General features: G+C 50.3%; 1 protein-coding gene across 1 annotated transcript in view; it reads right to left on the bottom strand.

Moving 5' to 3' along the window:
* Positions 1 to 3,352: 3,352 nt before the first annotated feature.
* Positions 3,353 to 19,671, bottom strand: part of LOC141968844 (dual specificity testis-specific protein kinase 1-like) — a 31,794-nt gene continuing 15,475 nt past the window's right edge. The window contains exons 2-9 of the mRNA XM_074924047.1: positions 17,728 to 17,927; positions 13,159 to 13,280; positions 12,960 to 13,008; positions 12,033 to 12,182; positions 9,917 to 10,090; positions 9,253 to 9,336; positions 8,199 to 8,285; positions 3,353 to 6,785 (exon numbers count right to left, since the gene is read on the bottom strand). Coding sequence (XP_074780148.1) covers positions 6,684 to 6,785; positions 8,199 to 8,285; positions 9,253 to 9,336; positions 9,917 to 10,090; positions 12,033 to 12,182; positions 12,960 to 13,008; positions 13,159 to 13,280; positions 17,728 to 17,916 — 957 coding nt within the window. The 5' untranslated portion in view covers positions 17,917 to 17,927 and the 3' untranslated portion in view covers positions 3,353 to 6,683. The remainder of the gene's footprint in view (positions 6,786 to 8,198; positions 8,286 to 9,252; positions 9,337 to 9,916; positions 10,091 to 12,032; positions 12,183 to 12,959; positions 13,009 to 13,158; positions 13,281 to 17,727; positions 17,928 to 19,671) is intronic.

The following is a 19,671-nucleotide window of genomic DNA, read 5'->3' as shown; positions in this document are numbered from 1 at the left end:
AGCAAAATCCATGGACTGGCTCCAAGATGTACAAAGTTCCTGAGAATTCATACTTGAACTGCAAATCAGGACTTACACTGGCAGTACCAGTGTAGTGTAATTTCAGCTGAAAAAAGGAGTAAGATATGTTGCAAAATTGAATATAATTAACAAAACCCAACTTCCTCCTTTCTGTGAAAACCAAGGCCCAGCTGCTCAGGCTTCTGTATCATCTCCCCTCTGGTCAGTCTGCAATGTGCACATACAAGCTAAGTCTTTCCTTGCAGGAGAAATGGAGCCCAGGGACTCTCCGGGAAAACGGGACAACCTGATGCAAGAACTAACACCTAACATCGCTCTAACCCATAAATCTACCCAAGTTCAGGACATGCACAGGGAGAATGGGTCTACAGAGATGAACTGTAGCGCTGGTCAAGAAACTGCCCTGAAGTAGTGTAGGAAAAGCAGGATTTGGGGTGTGGATCTTGCATGGGGTGAGTACTAGAAACAGTGTCTTTGAGTGGGGCCACATCACAGAGGAAGATACTAGTCTTCTTCTCAAAGTTCCCCACTGACCCTTACAAGCCCCTTAAAATCAGGTTTCTCCCCGTTCCTCACTCCTACCCTAACCTGCCTCCACCACAACAAACCTGCCCAAACACCCTCCCTCTCTGAGGAGCTTTGGGGTGCGCCAGGCAGGAGGCCTGATGCAGAGACATGATGCTGAGCGCTTCCAGCAGCCTCCAGTCCCACTCCTGGCATGTAATGCCATGGTAGCCCATTTGTCCAGAAGGATGGGATCAAACCACCAGGAAACAGCTGATGAAGCACGGTGAAGCAAGGATGGAATAGGGGTTTCTTTGCAATGGGATGAGGCCCTGAAAAGAGGAAGATATCTGATGAGAAATCGTCTTTCACTCCATCCAGGCTGTACTTAAGGTTTTCAGCAGGATCTGTGTGCTGCAGACATGGGAAAAGTGTCTCTTTTAAAGAAACTAGTTCCCAGCACAAGGTGGTACCCAGGAACTCAGCACTAATGCATGGACTAGCTAGGAAAACAGCCCCTTTGCATGCTGTTATGTATATGAATATGTAACTACTTCCTGGCCAAAAGCACCTAAGACTTCAGTTGAAACCCCACCAGGAGATGGATGAACCCACTGAAAAAGCAGCTATTGGCCTGAATCTCACAAGTGCCTCACTGAAAACAGAAAGCCCCCACAAAAAGTCATTGAGCAGGAGCTATGAATCCCCCATACACTCCAGCAGACGAAAGACCCATCTGTCTCTACAAGCTAAAGCCAAAGCAGAGCTACAACCTGCCCTGGCTACACTTGGATGCCATAGGCCCATACTCCCGTGCAGAGGCTCGGGCAGATCAGAGCTGCTGTAACACCTGGGAGGCTGGGATGCCACTGAACTGGCTCCTTGCTGCCCCAGGCTCTCCTCTGTCCTTTTGTGTTTCTTGGGCATACAAAAACATTTCAATAATAAGGAACAGGCCAAGTCCAGGATCATCCCTCTGTTAGGAAGGATACCCATGCCCACAGCAGACTCAGACACCTGCACCACCAGCACCACTGTCTCAGATCATCTCCCAAGGCCTATGAAAGCCACAGATGCAGCTCTAAGCTGAGGTGTCTGATAGGGACCACTCCACTCAATCCTTTGGCATCTGTGAATCTGTCATCAGGTGTGCTTTTGGGGAAGAAAAATAAATTTATACATTAGATATGCATATATATTCAAAAGTGACATCTGTCCAACCCACAGAGGGTGATCTGAACAGTTCACTCTGTTACAGGCAGGTGTTTTTCTGTGTCACCACTCCTTTGCTGCCAATTGCCCACACACTCTCTGTGACCCCCTCTGTGTGCCTGTTCCTGACAAACTCCTCAATCATGAACTTGTCATCCCGTGCAGAGCAGCTCCCATGACCCAGACCCCCAAAAGAGTAACTGCAGATGAGAGGAGTCTGAGCTCCTTAGGCCATCTCTTAGAAGGTGCCCACCTCCCCTGTGACATATGGACTCAGAAACTGCAGCAGGGTTTGGCTTGCAGTAGGTGTGTGCCAGAGTCCTGCAGTTCAAAGCTTTGTGGAGAAATCCCCTTGCACCCCAGCCGGAGTAAACATGCCTGCCGTGTAACTCTATTTGAGTTGCAGAGTCTCTTTTCCGCGAATCACCCTGGAGACGCCCCCCAGGAGGCAATGGGCAGGTGCAAAGAGAACATCAACTGCTGACACCAGCCTCTAGAGCTAACCCAGCCTTACTTGTGCATATATATGTTTGTGTAATCCAGTGAATACGGATATCCACACTCCATAAGTTTCTGGTAAAATGTGTTGTTGGGGTGCAAGCTTTGTGGAGAAATCCCCTTGCACCCCAGCCAGAGTAAAGATACCTGCTGTATAACTCTGAGTTGTAGAGTCTGTTTCTGTGAATCATCAGGGAGACCGACACATGAGAGGCTGGAAGCATCCCTGATGGCTTGTTGACATAGAGCCATCTGAAAGCAAAAGCCAAACTAGTCCTCTCAGGTCCCACGCCCACCAGCCTCCTGGCCAGATCAAGGCTGCCTCCAGCAATTCCTTCCCCCATTGTCTGGGACATAGGAAGACCCATCAGTCCAAACCACCCTGGCATTCCTGTCAGCCTCCAAGAGATGCATAGAGGCTCTTTCCAGGGAGACACACAGCACTTTGGGCACCTGCAAATGCCCAGAGATTTCACAGCTGTAAATCTGAAAGCTGATTGACTCTGAGAAACTGGAATTCAGAAAGAAAGATCTTCTTTCTACCTATCACTGATGACTATCATGTGAGGAGTTCAGAGAATTGAGCTTCAGCACTGCTCTATGGTTTGTGTTTGGTCCTGGCACAGTGAACCCCTTCCTCTGATTTTCCAAGATGTCCCTGTGAGAGGGTTGCATCTGAAAGTAACTAATGCCATGTATAAGTCACCATAAACAAAGCTGCAGCTGGGGAAGGGAAATCACTTCACTGGGGTTTGGTCTTTCCGACTTGTGTTCTGGCTGGGTGGAAAAGACTAATCCAACACCCTTGGCATATGCTCGTGCTGCTGCTGTTACCCTGTGCCCACACAACCGAAATGAAGGGGTGACTTAAGACACCAGCTGACCCTGTGACAAACAGAGGGCACAGGGGGAACAATGGACTCAAAATACCACTCTCTCATAGGTAACACTTCTACAAATTACGTTTAACTAAAGCTTTATTATGCCAGCTGTGCTGATAGAGCATGAAGCTGTTTGTTTAGCTGTGTTTGCTCCCTGTGCTTGGGAACATCATTTGGCAGCACCACTCAGCAGACCCAGGATAACGAAACACAGTAGCCAGGGCTGATGTGGAAAAGAACTGCTAGACTTTTATTTCCAAACGGCATTTATAAAAACAGAAAAATAAGACGTAATGGAGGATGTGGAAACATGGCCCATGAAGCGCAGCACAGCCAGGTCTGTGCCACTGGCACCTGCAGAACAAGTGGCCAACAGAGGGAAGAGAAGCAGAGGAGGCAGCTCCTGGTCAGGTCCAACAAAGGAGAGCCTGCCATGCTGCCCTGACCCTCTGCCCACCATCGCAGCTGCTTCAGTTCAGAGCCAGGACTCCAAGACATGAAATTCAACCACTGACCTGGACTTCGTGTCAGCCAGGCCCCGCACTCCCAGCACAGGGGCTCGTACCTGGAGGGCATCTCAGCAGGTTTCCCATGCTCACCTCTCCCTCCACCTCTCTCCAGTGAAGAGAAACTCTTGGTGCATGCGATGTACCAGCCAAATTCCCAGACCAATTCTGTTCCCTGCAGACTCCCAGGATTGGCTTTTCTAGTCCACATGGTGCATGCCTGCAGTCTTGGTCCCACCTGTCCTTGCAGCAGGCACCAACGGTCCTTCTAGCAAGGACCCGATATCCTTTGGTCACCTGAGATCCAGCATGTGGCCTCACCATTAGAGTGGATGGAGCACATGGCAAGCCCAGAAGAAACACAGTTCTGATCCATCGCAGCTCAGACTGTGCTGGCTAACGCTATCCTCTGTGCAGAAAATACCCCTCCTTGCCCTGGATCTGTTTAATCCTTGAGCAAGCTTCTTAACCCCAAGCAGATAAATAAAACCAAAAGATCTTCCTTCCCACCACAGCAACACTGAAGCATATAGAACTCCGCATGCTGCATCCCAGCCCTATGGTTGTTGCTCTGCAGGACCAGAGTCACATGTACGGAGGCAGGATCAGGTGAGTCTGCAGTAGGGCACCCCCAGCACCGTGCCTTGCTGCTCCTGGGAAGGGGGTGGCCAGCAGGGGAGCAACCCTGCAGGGAAGCGCCCCTGGAACAAGACACCTTCACCCCATAACAGGCCCTTTGAGGGATCAGTATGTCGAGGGATCTTCCTTTAGTCTGCTCTTGTACAGGGAGGGCAAAGGAAGACTAGACTCCAGCCTGGCAGACCAGGCAGCATGGGGAAGGCTGGGGAATGCCTTTGTGAAAGCAATGCTGCTAGCCAGAGACTGAGCCGAGGAGGACAGCGATCCTTCATCCACAGTAGCCTTTGGAAAAGGCTTTGTATCCTTAATGCTTTGGGTGTTAGGACATGCTGTTGGATTCCTCATTCTCAAGCCTATTCCTCTACGGAAGAAGAGCCTGGAGAAGCCTGGGAAGCCTTGGGAGGTTGCAGTTAGCTCCTCAGGTCTATCTCCTGGTAGCCAAATATATACTTCCTGATTTTTGTCCAACACATTGCTGTGATGCTGGTGGTAGCTGGCTCTCACTGGAGACACACACATATATCAGTGCTGCTTGCACTGCTATTGCAGTCCATTTCACTCCCTTGGTTTAAAGTCCCCATACTGGTGCAAGCCAAAAAGTAGCCACTCTCCCTCCTTCAGGTCAAAAAGCTTCCCTTATTTTCAGTCTTCTGTATCTCAAGGCTTTGCTTCTCCCACACTGGCAGTATCCAGCTGGGATGAAGGTCTTTGCTGGGAATTTTACTGTTGAGCAGGAGGTTTCTTGTGCAAATAAGTCAGTATCCCACAAAAGCACAAAGCACCTCTGGAGAATAAGAAGCTGCAGGTGCCCCCTGGAGATGTAGCTGAGCTGGTGACCCTGGTGCCATTCAGTGTGTTTCATGTCAGCTCCCAATTCTTTATGATCCCTAGTGAAAATACACCATGCTTTTCCACTACATCTCTGTCTCAGCACAACACTGACACTCCCCTGTGCATGCATCACAGCACAGAGACACTGGGTTACATATGACATCAAATCTGGCTCCGAGAGCTTGAGATGAGGCCCCCAAGGTAGGTCTGCCACTATATGTGGGAGAACAGCCTTCAAGCTGTAGGTTGAGGGCCCATTGGGCTAAACACTATACAAAGACTTTCTGGAGGACAGATGAATGATCCTTGCTCCAAGAGCTTACAGTTTACAAGACCAGAGCCACAATTCCACCATTATACAGATATTACACCTATTTACACCCACAAACATGTTGGTCCCAGCAGAACATGTCTTTCAGACCAATGGCCCAGCAATCAGCTGATTTGGGGGCAGGGACTTGACTGCTCACCTTTTCTCTTAATCTGCAATGCCAGACCATTTCTAGCCATTATTCTTTCCACCTCTGGCTTGGATCTGCAGCCCCAGCACCCTCCTCTGGCCCACAGAAGAAAACATGGTATCAAAACAAAGTCCTTTCCTGGCTGCCTGACCCCGGGGGTCCATGAGGGTATCCCATATCGCCAAGGAGGTGATGGGTGCTGCGCCAGGCAGAGCAATGGGTGAGATGCTGGATGATTCTGCACCCAGCTCTCCCCCATTTTGGCCTCACAAGCTGTTGGCACTCTGCTCATCACCATGTTTGCAGCGAGATGAGAAGGGGGGAGGCAGACCCCTCCATCTTTGAGCCCCAGTCAAGGGTGGTGAGGAGAAATCCAGACTGCTGTAATGCTGGGACATGTGTCTGACACAGCTCTTCTGAGAGGAGATATTAGTTGGCTGGTTCGTATCTCGATAATGCACACCCTCCCCATCATCTCGGCTGGCACAGGCCAGCACTCTGTGTGTGGCCCTCGCTGACTCCAAAACCTTGCCAGATGCCTCCTTGCCTGGGTGTGTGCCGAACGGGATGCCAGGTGACCCCGCCAGAGACCTTACAGAGCATACCTGTCCCTGCAAGGCTGTCAGACAAGTGCTTTAAGGCTTTGAAATACAAGGTGACTCCGAGGCTCACCGAGCACCCCAAAACCCCACTCCTTCCCACCACACAGACCCCAGCCCCAGAGAGGCGATTCCCCAAAGCCGTAGGGATGAAGGAGGGGAAGGTCTGGGGGGCACAGGGAAGCCAGAGAGGAGGATTTTTCTGTCAGGGATTTGGAAAGCATCCTGAAGGGAATTCAGGTCCCTCCAGGATCATTTGCTTTTAACAAGCAAACAGACAAAGGCTGCTCAGTGTCCTAATTACATCTGTTAAAAACCTTAGCTAGGAAAAATACACTCTTGGTAAGTCCCTTCTCCCTTTTTAACCATGTTTTCCATCCAAGAAATTAGCGACTGAGACTATGATTAAATAAAGACTAGCGCATCACTTAGCTCTTCTCTTCCCTACCTTCCTTCTTCACTCCTGACCCCCCAGAGAGTTAATTTACAGTTTGGGCAATTCTCTGACAAGCCTCACAGGAGTCAGACATCTCAGCCTGAAAGATGATTGTTCCTCCTAGGCTCCAAGCTCTCTGCGACATCCTCCAACTCATCCAGGATTTCGGAGAAAGATGGCCTCTTAAATGCTTCCACCTGGAACAAGAGGGGAAAGCTGCAGAGGACACCCTGAACAAGAGGTGGCCGCTCTGCAGCAGCTTTGCTGCTTTCCCCAAGCCTGGGCAACAGCATCATTAGCCCTGGTCTGAGTCACACACTTGCCGGTGGAGCCTTCTGGCATCACCACTTGCTGACCCAGGCCCAGGATGCTGCAAAGGAGCAGCTGCAGGACAGGTCCCATGCATCGGTATAGCTCCAGCAAAGGCAGTGAGATGCTGAAAACCAGCCTGACATACCCCAGCCTGGACAGGGTGTGAGAACTGCTCATCCCAAAGCCCATCCAAATGGTGCAGGGGCAGGCATTGTGCAGGGAAAGCCTGCCTGTAGGTATCGGGGGGGGAGTTGTTTCATTCCTGAGCTTGTCTCCCTGATGCAGCTCATCCTCAGTGGGCTGTGATTCCCCATTCCTCCCAGTGCTGTCATTGTGTGCCCAAAGGGAGGGGCATGGCCCGGGGCACCCCCACCTCACACCCCCTGCATGCCAGCCTGGTGCTGCCCTTTGTGCCTGACCCCAAGGAGCCAGCCTGGGAAGCTGCACCAGAAACTCTCTAAACCTGCACATCGCACAAGGGCAGAGAACAACCCCAAGGGCCATTTCTGGCAGAAACACATTATGATACCAACTTGCATTAGGAAGCTGCCCATCAGAGATACAAGATCTGAACACACATAAATCTGAGCCAGTTGCGGACGTGAATCACTCCTCTGATTCAGGGGAAGTTATTCACACACCTGCAGGACCCATCCAAGGATTTCCATTTGCTGCCTTGAGCTCCTAGCAATTAGACGCATTATGATCACCCAGTTTCTACACTCTCTGCATAATTACTGCCTTTGTTTTTTTCTTCTTTTCAGAGACTAACTTTAATCCTTGCTTTCTCTCTGCTTTGCCTCCCAAGGTTTTGGGGAGCATGGGGAGGTCCCCCACCTTTCACTGTTACCTTTTATGCTAAAACAAGAGTGGTTAGAGGACTAGGTTCTGATGATATCTGTAACACCAGGGCTGGTAATAGCGAGGCAGTGCCCTCCAGAAAGGATCAGCGGAGTGCCTCTGTCTGCAGCCTGGCTTAAGGAGGGACTGGACATCATCACCAACCTGCTTCCCACTCTGGGCTCAACAAGTAAGGGAACAGGCAGGACATTGGGATGTTTTGGGCTGTAATACACAAACTAAACACTTCTAGGGGCAAAACTGCCTGGCAAATGAAAGCATTCTACTGGCCCAGGAAGATCTCATCACTTCACAGCTCAAGTGGCAGAGCCTTGTGTGCTAGCACTGAGAGCAGCAGGCTCAAGCTCTCCAGGGTTCACAGCAATTTTGGTCTCTGTCATACAAGTGTCACACAACTTCAATAAAACTAAAGGGGGAAAAAATAGCAAGAATCTCACCCAACAGCAACTAGCAGCAAGGTCCATCACCCGCTTGGGGCATTCGCTGATCATCCCTTGGAAGGCAGCAACATCCAAGCCATAATCCTGTGAGGAAGGGGGAAGAGTAGGTAGAAAATAATTCAGCTATAAAGTCCAGTAAAAGCTCTTCATCCTTCTCAAGGTGTTAAAGCACAAAATGCTCACGATTTAAAGCTTTTAGGGTCTCCATCACAGCTAATTTACTGATGGCTATGCAGAGGTACTGGGGCAGCATCATTAGCAGAGCTGATCACTGCAGCATCCTGCTTGCTCTGTGCTATCCCAGTGGGGCAGCAGGCATCCTCCTGGAAAAGCTCAGACTAAGGCAATGAGAGCCACAAAAGTGGAAACCAGTGGAGGAACTAGCAGCAGATGCTGAGCAGTGGCTGCTGAGGACAGAAACTGCAGATAATCTGGTCAAAGGGGTCCAGCCAGCTGTTTCCATAACTACAGCTTTGTCCTCCCAGACTTCAGAGTCTCTGATATGTAATTCTCCGCATCTTGTGAGCACAGATGGAGCATTAGTTTCTGTTCAGTGTCACAGAAACATGGAATAATCTCTGGACACTGCAGGTTCTTTGCACTGCTCCTTGGAAAGCAGCAATTTGCTGTTCTGCTGATGGATTTTTTTATCCCTGTTCAGGGTAAACTTTCCTTCCCACTTTGTGGAAGGGAAATTTTGCAAACGTTGAAACTAAAAAGGCCATGTTTTTAGGGAAGCCCACTGTTTCCACATGAACTGTGGAGAACAGAGAAGCTGAAATGGCAGAGCAAAATGAAGTATTTGGAATTAAGGCCTTTAATCAGAAGCATTTCATCTCAAATTTTTGATCTAACGGAAGTTTTGAAACTATAGATGCACTGAACTCTTGTGCACTGAGAATTCTGAGATCAGATTTTCTTGTGGAAAAGCCTCTAGAGAAACCTGAGAGTGAACACATATCCACGTGTACAGGTCTGTCTGGTTCAGAGAAAAGCCACAATCTGGTACCATGGAGAAAACACCATTAGATTTGGCTGCAGGAATCATTACCTGGGTCCTGGGAAGCACTTCAGGGTCAGCTGGGATCCTGCCCAGGATTTCACAGAGGACAATGCCAAAGGAAAACACGTCCACCTGCAGGAGGGGTGGGCGAGTGGGAGGTGGGACAGGGCATGCACAGAAGCAAAGCATGAGCAAGGGGTGTACCAACAAGGTCCTTCCATTAGTTATGCAAAAGCCCATCAAAAAAGCCCACTGGAGGTGGAGGCAGATAACCCTTAAGCTTCTTCTGGGCTTCTGAACCCACCCAGAAACACCACAGCCCCACCTGGAATCCAGCCTCATCTTTGGGAAACCTGGCCCCATGCTCCTCTTCAATGTGTCTGGTGCTTCTACCACAGCTCTGGCACCTCCCACAGATCCTGCAACAGGCTCATCAAGCATCTTCCTCAGAGGGGCTTCACTGAGTTTGCCCATGGCAGTAATTCATTTCCATAAAAGTTTAACTTAACAAGGCCACATAAGGAACTTCCAAGTTGCTAAGCAGAGCATTAATGAGCAAAGGTCCAGGTATAATCTCAGGGCAACATTTCCCGGGTAAGGAGGAAAGAGCTTTTCTGCTCTTGGGACATGCCACCAGTAAGCAGAGGAGACATCTCCCATGCTCGCTTGGGAGCTCTGAGAACGAACAAGGAGCTGGGAAGCAGTGCCATACCTTCCGGTCATAGGGCTCTCCCCGCAGCATCTCCGGAGCCATCCAGAAAGCAGAGCCCACCAGAGACAGCTTCCTCTCCACATCCTTCACAGGCAGCTCCACCACCTCCCTGGCCAGCCCGAAGTCAGTCACCAGTGCCTCGCGGCCCCGCGGTGTCACTCGAATGAGGCAGTTCTGAAAGCAGCCCGCGGGGCACGGCGTGAGACCCTCAGGGCATGGCATGAGACCCCCGGTGAGGAAGGGCCTGGGCACCTGAGCGACACCTCACTGGCCCTCAGCCCCGCCTTGCTCGGCCCTCGCCAGGGACCTGCATCCTGCACACATGGAGTGCACGGGGCAGATTAGGGATGGACCAATCACATCTGAAGCCAGGAAAGTTCCTTGAAGAAGCTGTTCAAGGAACATGATGATCCACATCCTTTTACCTGAAAGAAATCTCGAAATGTGCATGTTGACCTTATTCACCATTCAGCCGAAGGCAGGCAGGGTCACAGCCACAGGCCTTCTCACTGTCCATGGCTATATATCCCTAACACAGCTTTCTGGAAGAATTCCTATGAAATTATTTTAAGGTTTCTCAAAAACCCAGCAGTTCAGCATGTTCAGCTCCCCAGGACTTCCTCCTCTGCATGTGCTCCCAGGGAACTAGCAGAAATGACCAGGATCTTCCCCAGATGTCTCTCACTGACAACTAGATTTCAAGTGAGCATGCATACCCTTCTCTCCCATGTCTCCAGCCATCATCACTGCAGGTTTCCCTGGGTTAGGATGAACCTCTTTCAGGGCTGAACCACTGCAGTGAGACAGAAGGGGAGGCACCTCCAGCACTGAGCTCATCAGCCACCACTAAATAGAGAATTACATCTCACCTGACTTCAGAGTACACTGGCCAAGAAACCTGCGGTCAGAGTGAACCAGGCTCTTGCCTTGCCCTTACCTGGTGTTTGTGATTTCATGCTAACTGAGACGAGCAAACAGCCTGAGATTACAAAGGTGAGTTTCATTGCTGTGCTGATGTCTCTCAAGACTATAATGCTTGACAGGCTCCCCTACTGGGAACCTTCATCAATATTACAAGTTTCTCTTAAAAAGCTCAGAGTGCACCAAAAAAATGGCTTGTAAGTGATACACCACTACCTATCCAGCATCAATTGCAAGGACTTGCAGATGTCATTTCTATGAACCATGAAGCCAGCCCCTGGCATCAGCTGACACAGATACGGTTCATGCTGGTCACCAACCCCTCAGCTCACATTCCCTGTGAACGAGATCCTCACATATCATGGACACGCTGCAGATCCACCTGAGGTTTGGATAGTTTTGCCCAAGAGAGATCAACAAGGCACTGCCTCACTATGTCCCTACTGCCATACCTGTCCCCATGAGCAAACCTGAGAATGGCAAAGACCCGGTGCTGTTCCTGTCCCCATCAAGCAGCATGAGCCCATGCTGAGGAAAGCAGCCTCCCAGCCAGAGGGCAAATACACCAGGAACATGATGCACCTTTACATTACACCCAAAGCCTGTCTCCAGATGCCAGTCTTCACAACTGGCACGCTGCCAGGGTGTGAAAACCCCTGGAGGCGACAATCCTAAAACTGGTGATCTGGACTCTCTGGATCATGGAAGCACAACTTCCCTGCACTTGAGTGCGTAGACAGACATCTCTGCTGGTGCTCTGCACACAGACAGGGAGCATCTCACATGGCACTTGCTCCCAGAGCCTGTGACCAGCTCCTGTTAGCAACAGCTTCCTCCTTGCTGTGAACAGGAAAGCAAATCTCTAAATCTGGCAGAGCTTCTCCTGCAACTGTAGGCAAAGAAAACCATGTGCAATCCTGCATACGTTTCCATTTTTTTTCTTTTCTGTCAGCAGCAGCACTAGGAGCAATATATTTTTATCTCTATCTGGGTCTCCTGCTTGGCAAGCAATGAATGAAATGTAATGACGGGTTTTACCAGGAAAGCTTCCTTGTCTGCAGAGGGATTAGCATGGAGCAGAGGACCAGCATGAGGCTTAAGACTTCCCAGTTACAGCCTAGGTGGTCCCTGTGAGGTCCCCTAACACAGTCACCTTCAGGAGTCTGGGGGTGACATCCCCTTTCCAGCTGCGTACCTTGGAGTTGAGATCTCGGTGGTAGATGTTCTTGGAGTGCAGGTAAATCATTCCCCTGGTGATGTCAGAAGCTAAGTCCACTTTTTCCTTCCATGTCAAAGCAGTGTCTTTGCTGGCCAGGAGCTCCTCCAGGCAACCCCCATTCATGTACTGTGAACAGAGACAAAAAGTGAGTGGCTGTGCAGTTTGGTGCAGGCTCCCCTGGAGCCTCCCAGGTGCTGAACCCTCCCTCGCCAAGCCAGAAGCCCCTCCTTCAGGATGGAGGTTGGGAATGCCACTGCGCACAGGGGCCTGTGTGTGGTGTATGGCACTACCCCTCCTGGCACAGCAAGTCACTGCTGGTCTCTGGGCTTTGCCACACTGCAGGGACGGCTCCATAAGCCAGGCATGGTCCTCACTTATGGGCAGCAAACTAGAGGCAAAAAGCATGGCAGTGGCTGCCACTGACAGCATAGGAACAAGGTGAGACCTCCCCAGTACCAGCCCAAGCTTTTCCATTAGACCATACCACCATTCCAGTGCCTACCAGCCCAAGCTTTTCCATTAGACCATACCACCATTCCAGTGCCACCCTGGAGGTCCTGCCACTCTCCATCTGCTTTGCTTTCTACTCCTGCCCCTCCATCCCTGGCTCCTCTTCTTCCCGCCAACTGGCCCATTCTGGGGACCAAGCCAACCTGAAACACTTTTTAGATGTTCTGCTTGAATCTCATGGCCCTGCAGTGACCGTGTCCAACTCCAGCTGTGACCAGCTGTGGGGCAGAAAGTACCCTAAGCCCCTCCGAGGCAATCTAGGCCAGAGCCATTCAGAGGTGCAGGAGTCAGAGAGGCATAGATATGCATTACAGGATATCTGCCATCCTCCCTGCCAAACAACCACAGGGTCCTGGCCTGCCCACAGCACACTTACAAGCAAGAAACCTTTACCTCCAGAATGGGGTACAGCTTGTCATCCTTCACACATATCCCAAGGTACCTAAGCAGAAGAACACATTCAATTTTAAAAAAAAAAAAAGAAAATAAGCCATCAAGGTTCAGCTCCATCCCTCATTGCAGAACTGCCTTAGAGACACCAAGCCAATTCCAGCCCCTGCCACCGTCCACTGCTCTCATGTCACATGCCCACCTGACGATGTTGGGGTGGGATAGCTTCTGCAGCAGGCTGATCTCACGCACAATCACCTCTTGGTCCACGTCGTTCTTGTAGATCTTCACCACCATCACTTTACAAGCAGCAGCCTGGGTCACCTGAAGCCAAGGTTGGAGCAAGACATCTCTTAACTTCCAGAGATCTGCCAGCCCCTCTGGACAACAGCATCCCTTCCCAGCCAAAGGCCTGAATCTCACGTCCCTGCTGACCAGAGCTTTGCACAAGTGTGAGGTGCTGTCTCTTCCATATAAGCTCCACTCCAGTGGTGTCTGCCTAGGTGGCTGGGGGCAGCAAGGTCCCTCCTGTCCCAACACATCACAACACTATTTCTCTGCCAAAATTTGTGTGTTCCTCCGGCTGGAGCACTTTCTCAGCCCACACTGGGTTACTGCAGAGCTGGCCTTGCATTCAATGACCCTTCCCACCTGCAGCCTGCCCCACAGAGCCATCCCTCCCTCCTGCCTGGGTCTGATCACTGCACAGGGCTGCTGGCCACGCTCCTCATCCCCAATTCCTTCTGTACCCTGCCCACGGCCAGGCCCCTCCACCCAGGGTCGGCCAGACAGACACAACACAGCAAGCACAGAGCCAGCATATCTCCCCCACATTCCAGGACAGAGGTCCCATGTCTGCTTCCCAGCCACATGCTAACCTGAATCTCTGGTTACCACCAGATTCCTGAGGCTTCCCCCAGCCAGGGATACTGAAAGCTAAAGAACAGAAAACAAAATGCTTTTCCCTCACCTTAAAACACTGAACAGACTGAGCAGGTGTTTTTAGGAAGAAATTTTCTGTCCCCTGTGGAGGCACCAGAGCTGGGCTGTACTGAATGCAGGAGTTTCATGCAAGCTGCAGGACATGCAGGAGTCCCCTGAGAAGCCCTGACAGGACCGTCCAGGGCCCTGCACTGAAGCTCATGTTATCTGGGTTGATGATCCAAATAGCAGTTTCCAGACCACACCACAGAGCATTGTGATACTTTAACATTTCCATCTTCAATTACAGTTCCCACACAGCTACCAGAGAATCCAGCCAAGTCTTTAATTTTCTCTCATTTTGAGGTTTATGGGGTTTTGTTTACTTTAAGGGAAAAATAGCTTAGACACAGCATGAGCTCGCTTAAGAGCAGAATTCTGAGGCTCAAAGTGTCACCCGCTGCTCTCTGTGATGGTCACTTTACAGAGGTTACCAGCTCAGGTGAGGAGAACAAAGAGCTGCATGTAAGATCTAGCTGGTCACAAAACAAACTCTCTTGGGAGCAACATGAACTGCTGCTTGCCTTCTGAAGGAACACAACCTGACAGTCAGTGTTATCACTGGAATAACTCTGCCTCTCTACTCAAGCAGGTCGTAAGGAAGCAGGGCTCTGACACCCTCACCTGATGGGATGTCATAACCACAGACTGGGGGTGACTAACCAGATGTAACTGATTATTAACCGTAATTCCACAGATGTAAATATGAGATTTGCTATCAATCATCTCTGCCCGAACACTGAGTGCCCTTATGCCCAGGACAGAGTACAGGGAGCAGCTGAAATCTGGAAGATCTGAAAAACTTTCAGAAGAGCTAATACTGTTTTCAGTGAGACCTATTAGCTCTGCACAAACTCTGGTGGAGACACTGAGCTACACTGAGCTTCCAGGTGAGGCTGCACATCCCAGCTGGACACCAGCAGAGTTCACAAACACTGCCTGGGCTGGTGGGGTCAGTGAGCACTGGAGGGGTTCCTGTCCACAAGGCAATGCAAAGCCCAGCCTGCTCTGGAGAAGAAATGACTGAAAAGCAAGGGTATACCCACACCCCAAAAAAAGTAGTGGGAGAGATGGGCAAAGGTAATGGGCTCAGAAGGCCTCTTCCAAGACCACAGGCCCTAGGACTGCTCTGACCAACCCAGAGCAGCCCTTGGTCTGCTCTGAATCACACGAAGTGTCCAGCTTTGTCCTGGATCAGTGTGAGAACCAGGAAAGTGCAGAGGGGCCTCCAAGGTATTCTCATTTCACACTAACAAGTGGTAAAGAGCTGGTGTCAGCCTTGAGTGGAGAAATAAATGTGCAAATCTGGCACTGGAAAGATGCATAAAGACAGGGAGTGGGACTGTGCTTCCTAACGAGTATGAAGCTTTTTGAGGGCCAACAAAGAGGTTGCACAGTCTCCCTTTGGGCAATGCCTTAAACCAGCCTCAGAAAAAAAGAAGTCATGCTGTACTTCTCTCCTGCTTTTGAGCACCTCAGACCCTTATGTAGGAGAGATGCCAATGAAAGATGCTTTCCCCGAGAGAAACTCATACTTGAATAGCTCCTTATTGCACATCAGAAAACTAAGGCAGAGAAAGAGGGAAAGCACTTTGTGCCTAGGTCATGCAATATATAACCCACAGAGCAAAAAGCTGTGCCCAGACCTCTTGAGCCTGAGTTACCAAGCAGAACCTACTGAATTCTCCTTCCTCAGCCAACCCACATATAACAACTCCTGAGAATGAGCTTATCTGAAGGATAAAGGATGACAAATGCAACAGGCAGCTGGCACAGGCAGTGCCAGCACTTTGGGGAGTCTATGTCCTTGCTGCGGGAGCACTTTAGAAGACAGCATCTATTGGCCAAGAGCGTCAAAGGACCATCGGCAGTGATGCTTCACAGCAAGAGTGCTGCTGTTCAGGGCTATGAGGCCACAGGGAACTGGCTGACCCAAGAGGACCACGAGTCAGAGCACTCAGCTACAGTCGTGCTTGAGTCCCCAGACAAATGTCAAGTCCCCACAAAGGTCTGTCCTTGTCCCAAGTCCTCCTCCACTGTCTTCTGACTATTTGAGCCATAGCATTTCATTTAAACTTTATTTTTTTGACATTTCTTTTTCTGTTTCTACTTCAAGAAGTTATTTCATTTTCATTCAAGACCTGTGTCTCTAGCCTGCCTACTGCTGGAATTTCATTCACTGCCAGGGGAGGAGGGAAATGTCAAGTACAGAGGAAACAGCAAGTGTTACTATGAAAATCTGCTAGATAAAGGAAAGAGAACGCAATGGCAACAGCATGCTGAGTGGGTGAGGAAAGCAATTACTAGAGCGAGGCTTGTGGTGGGAAGAGGCATTTGTCACGTATTGCTCCAGTCTGCAAAGAGCTGCCATAGACCTTTGGCTGGAGATTCCCCTTGAACAGCTTTAGTGCACTGTCCCTGGACCTGAAGTTCACCCAAAGGATTTATGACAGCACCAAGCCCAGATGCAGTAGAGGAGAAGACAGAGCCTTCAGAAAGCAATGTATGTTCTTCTATCCAACTTGTGTATTTTCTGCAGTTCTATGGCCACATTCTGGCTCCTTTAGTATCAAATGGCCACATGTGCTTTCACCAGCCAGGGATCTCACCCAGAACGTATCAGAATACTCCCCTGGCAGAAGCATCTCATGCTGGCCCAGCAGAAATGTGCAGTCATGATGTTTATCAGGGGCTGGTAAAGCTAAGGAGCTGAAGGCAACAGTAGAGTCAGGCCCAATTTGTTTCCACTGGGTCTGTGTGACTTCCCAACAACCAAGATCAGTGTCAGCAACCGCATTCTGGAATCCGCTGCTGGAAGGAGAGATAAGGTTGGCAAACCTGACCACACTGCAAAGCAACGTGGCATCTGCTCTCAGAGGTGAATGCTGAGTCTCGCTTCCTAACATGAACCAACTCCTTTCACTTTGCTATTCATGGAGCAGCGATCACCAAGGGCTGCAGAGAAAGAGCTCCAAGTCCCATCCACTCCCCCCAAATAAGCAGTAGCACTCCCAGGCAGCATTGGAGGGGGAGCAAAGCTAGCAGCACCCCAGATCCTGTGCTTGCTCAGAGAGAGTTAAAGGAACTCCCACACCAGTAGAGCTTAGTGCAGGAAGTGACTCACAACAGCCCCAGTGAAAAAAGCAGTTTTACTTTGGTGACACACCATCTGCATCACGCACTGGCCTGCAGGGAGCTATGGGTCTCCTGACATGAAGGCAGCAGAGGCAGAAGTGGACGGGTCAGCAGCCTCTCCCAGTCTGACCCTGCCCCAGGTCCCCTGCTCTTCCCCAGCATCACCGTAAGGCAGGGCAGCAGCCGGAGAGAGGTGACAGAGCTGGCGTCTCCATGGGGTGTGGGTGGCAGATATTCTGGGAGACACACACAGCTTAATTTTACATTCTTTGTCTCTACATATTTTGCTACAGTTTTGACAACAAAACCTGCACAGATCATAAATATCCCCTAATCTCATCCAATACCCAGTTGAGCTCCCTGACAAGCCTGCTGTACGGCCAGGTGACAGTATCAGTGAACACTGACTGATCAAGTCTTCCCATCTCCTTTTTCACTATGGAAAGGGAGATGTGCAAAGGCCACGTGCTAGGTGTACAGAGGGAGATGTCCTTTCCTTCCTCACCCCATCCAACCTGCCAGAGTGAGCTGGGAGGGATGAAGATGAGGAAATAAGGTTGGGGACAGGTTCCTCAGGTGAGGCACCATCTATACAGCCTCAGCAGCGGCTCAGCTGCCCTCACACAGGTTGCAGGCTGCCTGCAGGACAGTTTACCTTGTAGACCTTGGAGAAGAAGCCGCTGCCTATCAGCTCGGCGTTGAAGTTTTCCCAGAACTCCAGCTTCCTGACAGCCGTGCGGAGCCTCTGCCAGCGGTCCACATGGTGGTAGGTGTGGGATGAGTCGCCATAGTACTGCCCAGGGCAGGAGGGCTCCGGGGCGATCAGCCCTGCCTCGCACATCATGGGGGCAGCAGCTAAAACACAGTGTATTTCACAATGAGCCAACAGCAGCATTTGGACATCAAACAAATACCTGCACCAGGACTAGATGAAGCCTCAGGAACAGAGAGAGAGGAGATGAGGCACTGAGATGACGCACCCTGCAGCAAACATTGCACTGGGAAGCACTCATGGGCACTGTCACCTGGATAAGTCACCTTGGGCTTAGGCTTGTTTTATGCAGGTTGGATTTGGACTTCTTTAGACTAGGACTTAAAGATGTCAGCGCTTAGGGATATGGTGTAGTCGACATACCGCTGAGGGATCCGGTGTAGTTGGGAACAGTCAGTGCTGGGTTAACAGTCAGACTGGACGATCTTCAAGGTCCTTTCCAACCTAGTTGATTCTGTGATATGTCAAAATAGCATATATTCACTTATACCTTCTAAAGGTTTATGACAGATAGGATGCATCACCTTCAACACGTGATAGTGTAGCCCAGGGGACTCAGTCTTGCTCAGCCAGCTTGGGTTAAAAGACACTGTCTAAACCGGGCTTTTAGCATAGGTCATGTGCCACATACTAATGCCACATTTGTTACCCAAGTTCTAGACAGGGCTTAGCTGCTATTGCAGACAGAGGGTCATGACTACAGTGTGCTAGCAGGAAACACTCATTTTTAAAAGGGTCCTCACTTAGAGATGCCCACAGTTTCATTATAAGCCCTAAAGAGTCACAGAACAAGGAAATGCCCCAGCAACCCTCCTCCTGTCTGTGCATCTTGAATTTGACTCCAAACCTCAAGTGCCTCTGCTAACTTGTCTTCCTTTTTCACTGCTCTAATTCTCAAAATTCCCTCTCCAGTTACCTGCCCCCATTCCTCTTTCTGCCTTTTACAGCACAAGGCTCACACTCCTCCAAAGCCATATGCCATCCTTCCCCTTCTCTTGCATCATTTGCTTCTAGTTACTTCAAAAAATGCAGGAGAGGCAAATCCAGGGTAAATGGGCTTCTGACACCCTGAGCGAGGCAAATAAAGCACCTACTTCTGGATAATTGTAAAAAACTGTTGGTATGCTACAGCACTGTCTGAGCACCTTCCACTGACAGGACGTGCTGATTCCCGGGGGCCTGGCAAGCTGCTTTGCCAGACTGTAACCAGATGAGACAACAGTCAACAAAGGGTCAACACTTCCAGCTGAAGCAAAGGTAAACTCTGCCCTCTCTTGGTTTCTGTCCTAGGTCTTGCACCGAACAAGAAGCTGTATCAGCATCCCTTGATCCCACAGATTATTGCATGGCTACTTTGCTTCTACAGGGCAAGGCAAAATCCGTACTGAGATGTGCATAAAATATTTTCACTGGCCAACTCATCCACCCACAGTTCAGCCAAGATCCAAAGAGAGAGCTGCCAAGGGGGGACAGACAGATGTGGTGGCAGGGCTAAGCAGGGCAGGAATTCACGAAGAGAGAAGGGCTGGGCCATGGGGTAGGCAGACAGACAGTACTGAGCAGGGCAGAGATTCTCAACGCAAGCAGCAGACAAGCTCCAGGCTGAGACTCAAGGAGCTGCAACACAGGGGAACATCAGCACAATCTTCTGAAAGAATCCAGACCCCAAAGTTGCTACCACAGGACAGTCCCACACAGACTGCAGGAACCCAGTCCCAGCAAAATCAACATGACAGATGGGCTCCTACCTGACTGCACAGCAAACACCTGCAGGAACAAAGCCCCAGAACTGCTCATGAACAGGGGAGCCCATGGCCACGATCAGTG

The sequence above is a fragment of the Athene noctua genome, chromosome 20 (genome assembly GCF_965140245.1).
Source record: "Athene noctua chromosome 20, bAthNoc1.hap1.1, whole genome shotgun sequence".
Taxonomy (NCBI): domain Eukaryota; kingdom Metazoa; phylum Chordata; class Aves; order Strigiformes; family Strigidae; genus Athene; species Athene noctua.
Note: the sequence above shows the minus strand (reverse complement) of the source record. Positions and strands in the feature narration are given on the sequence as shown.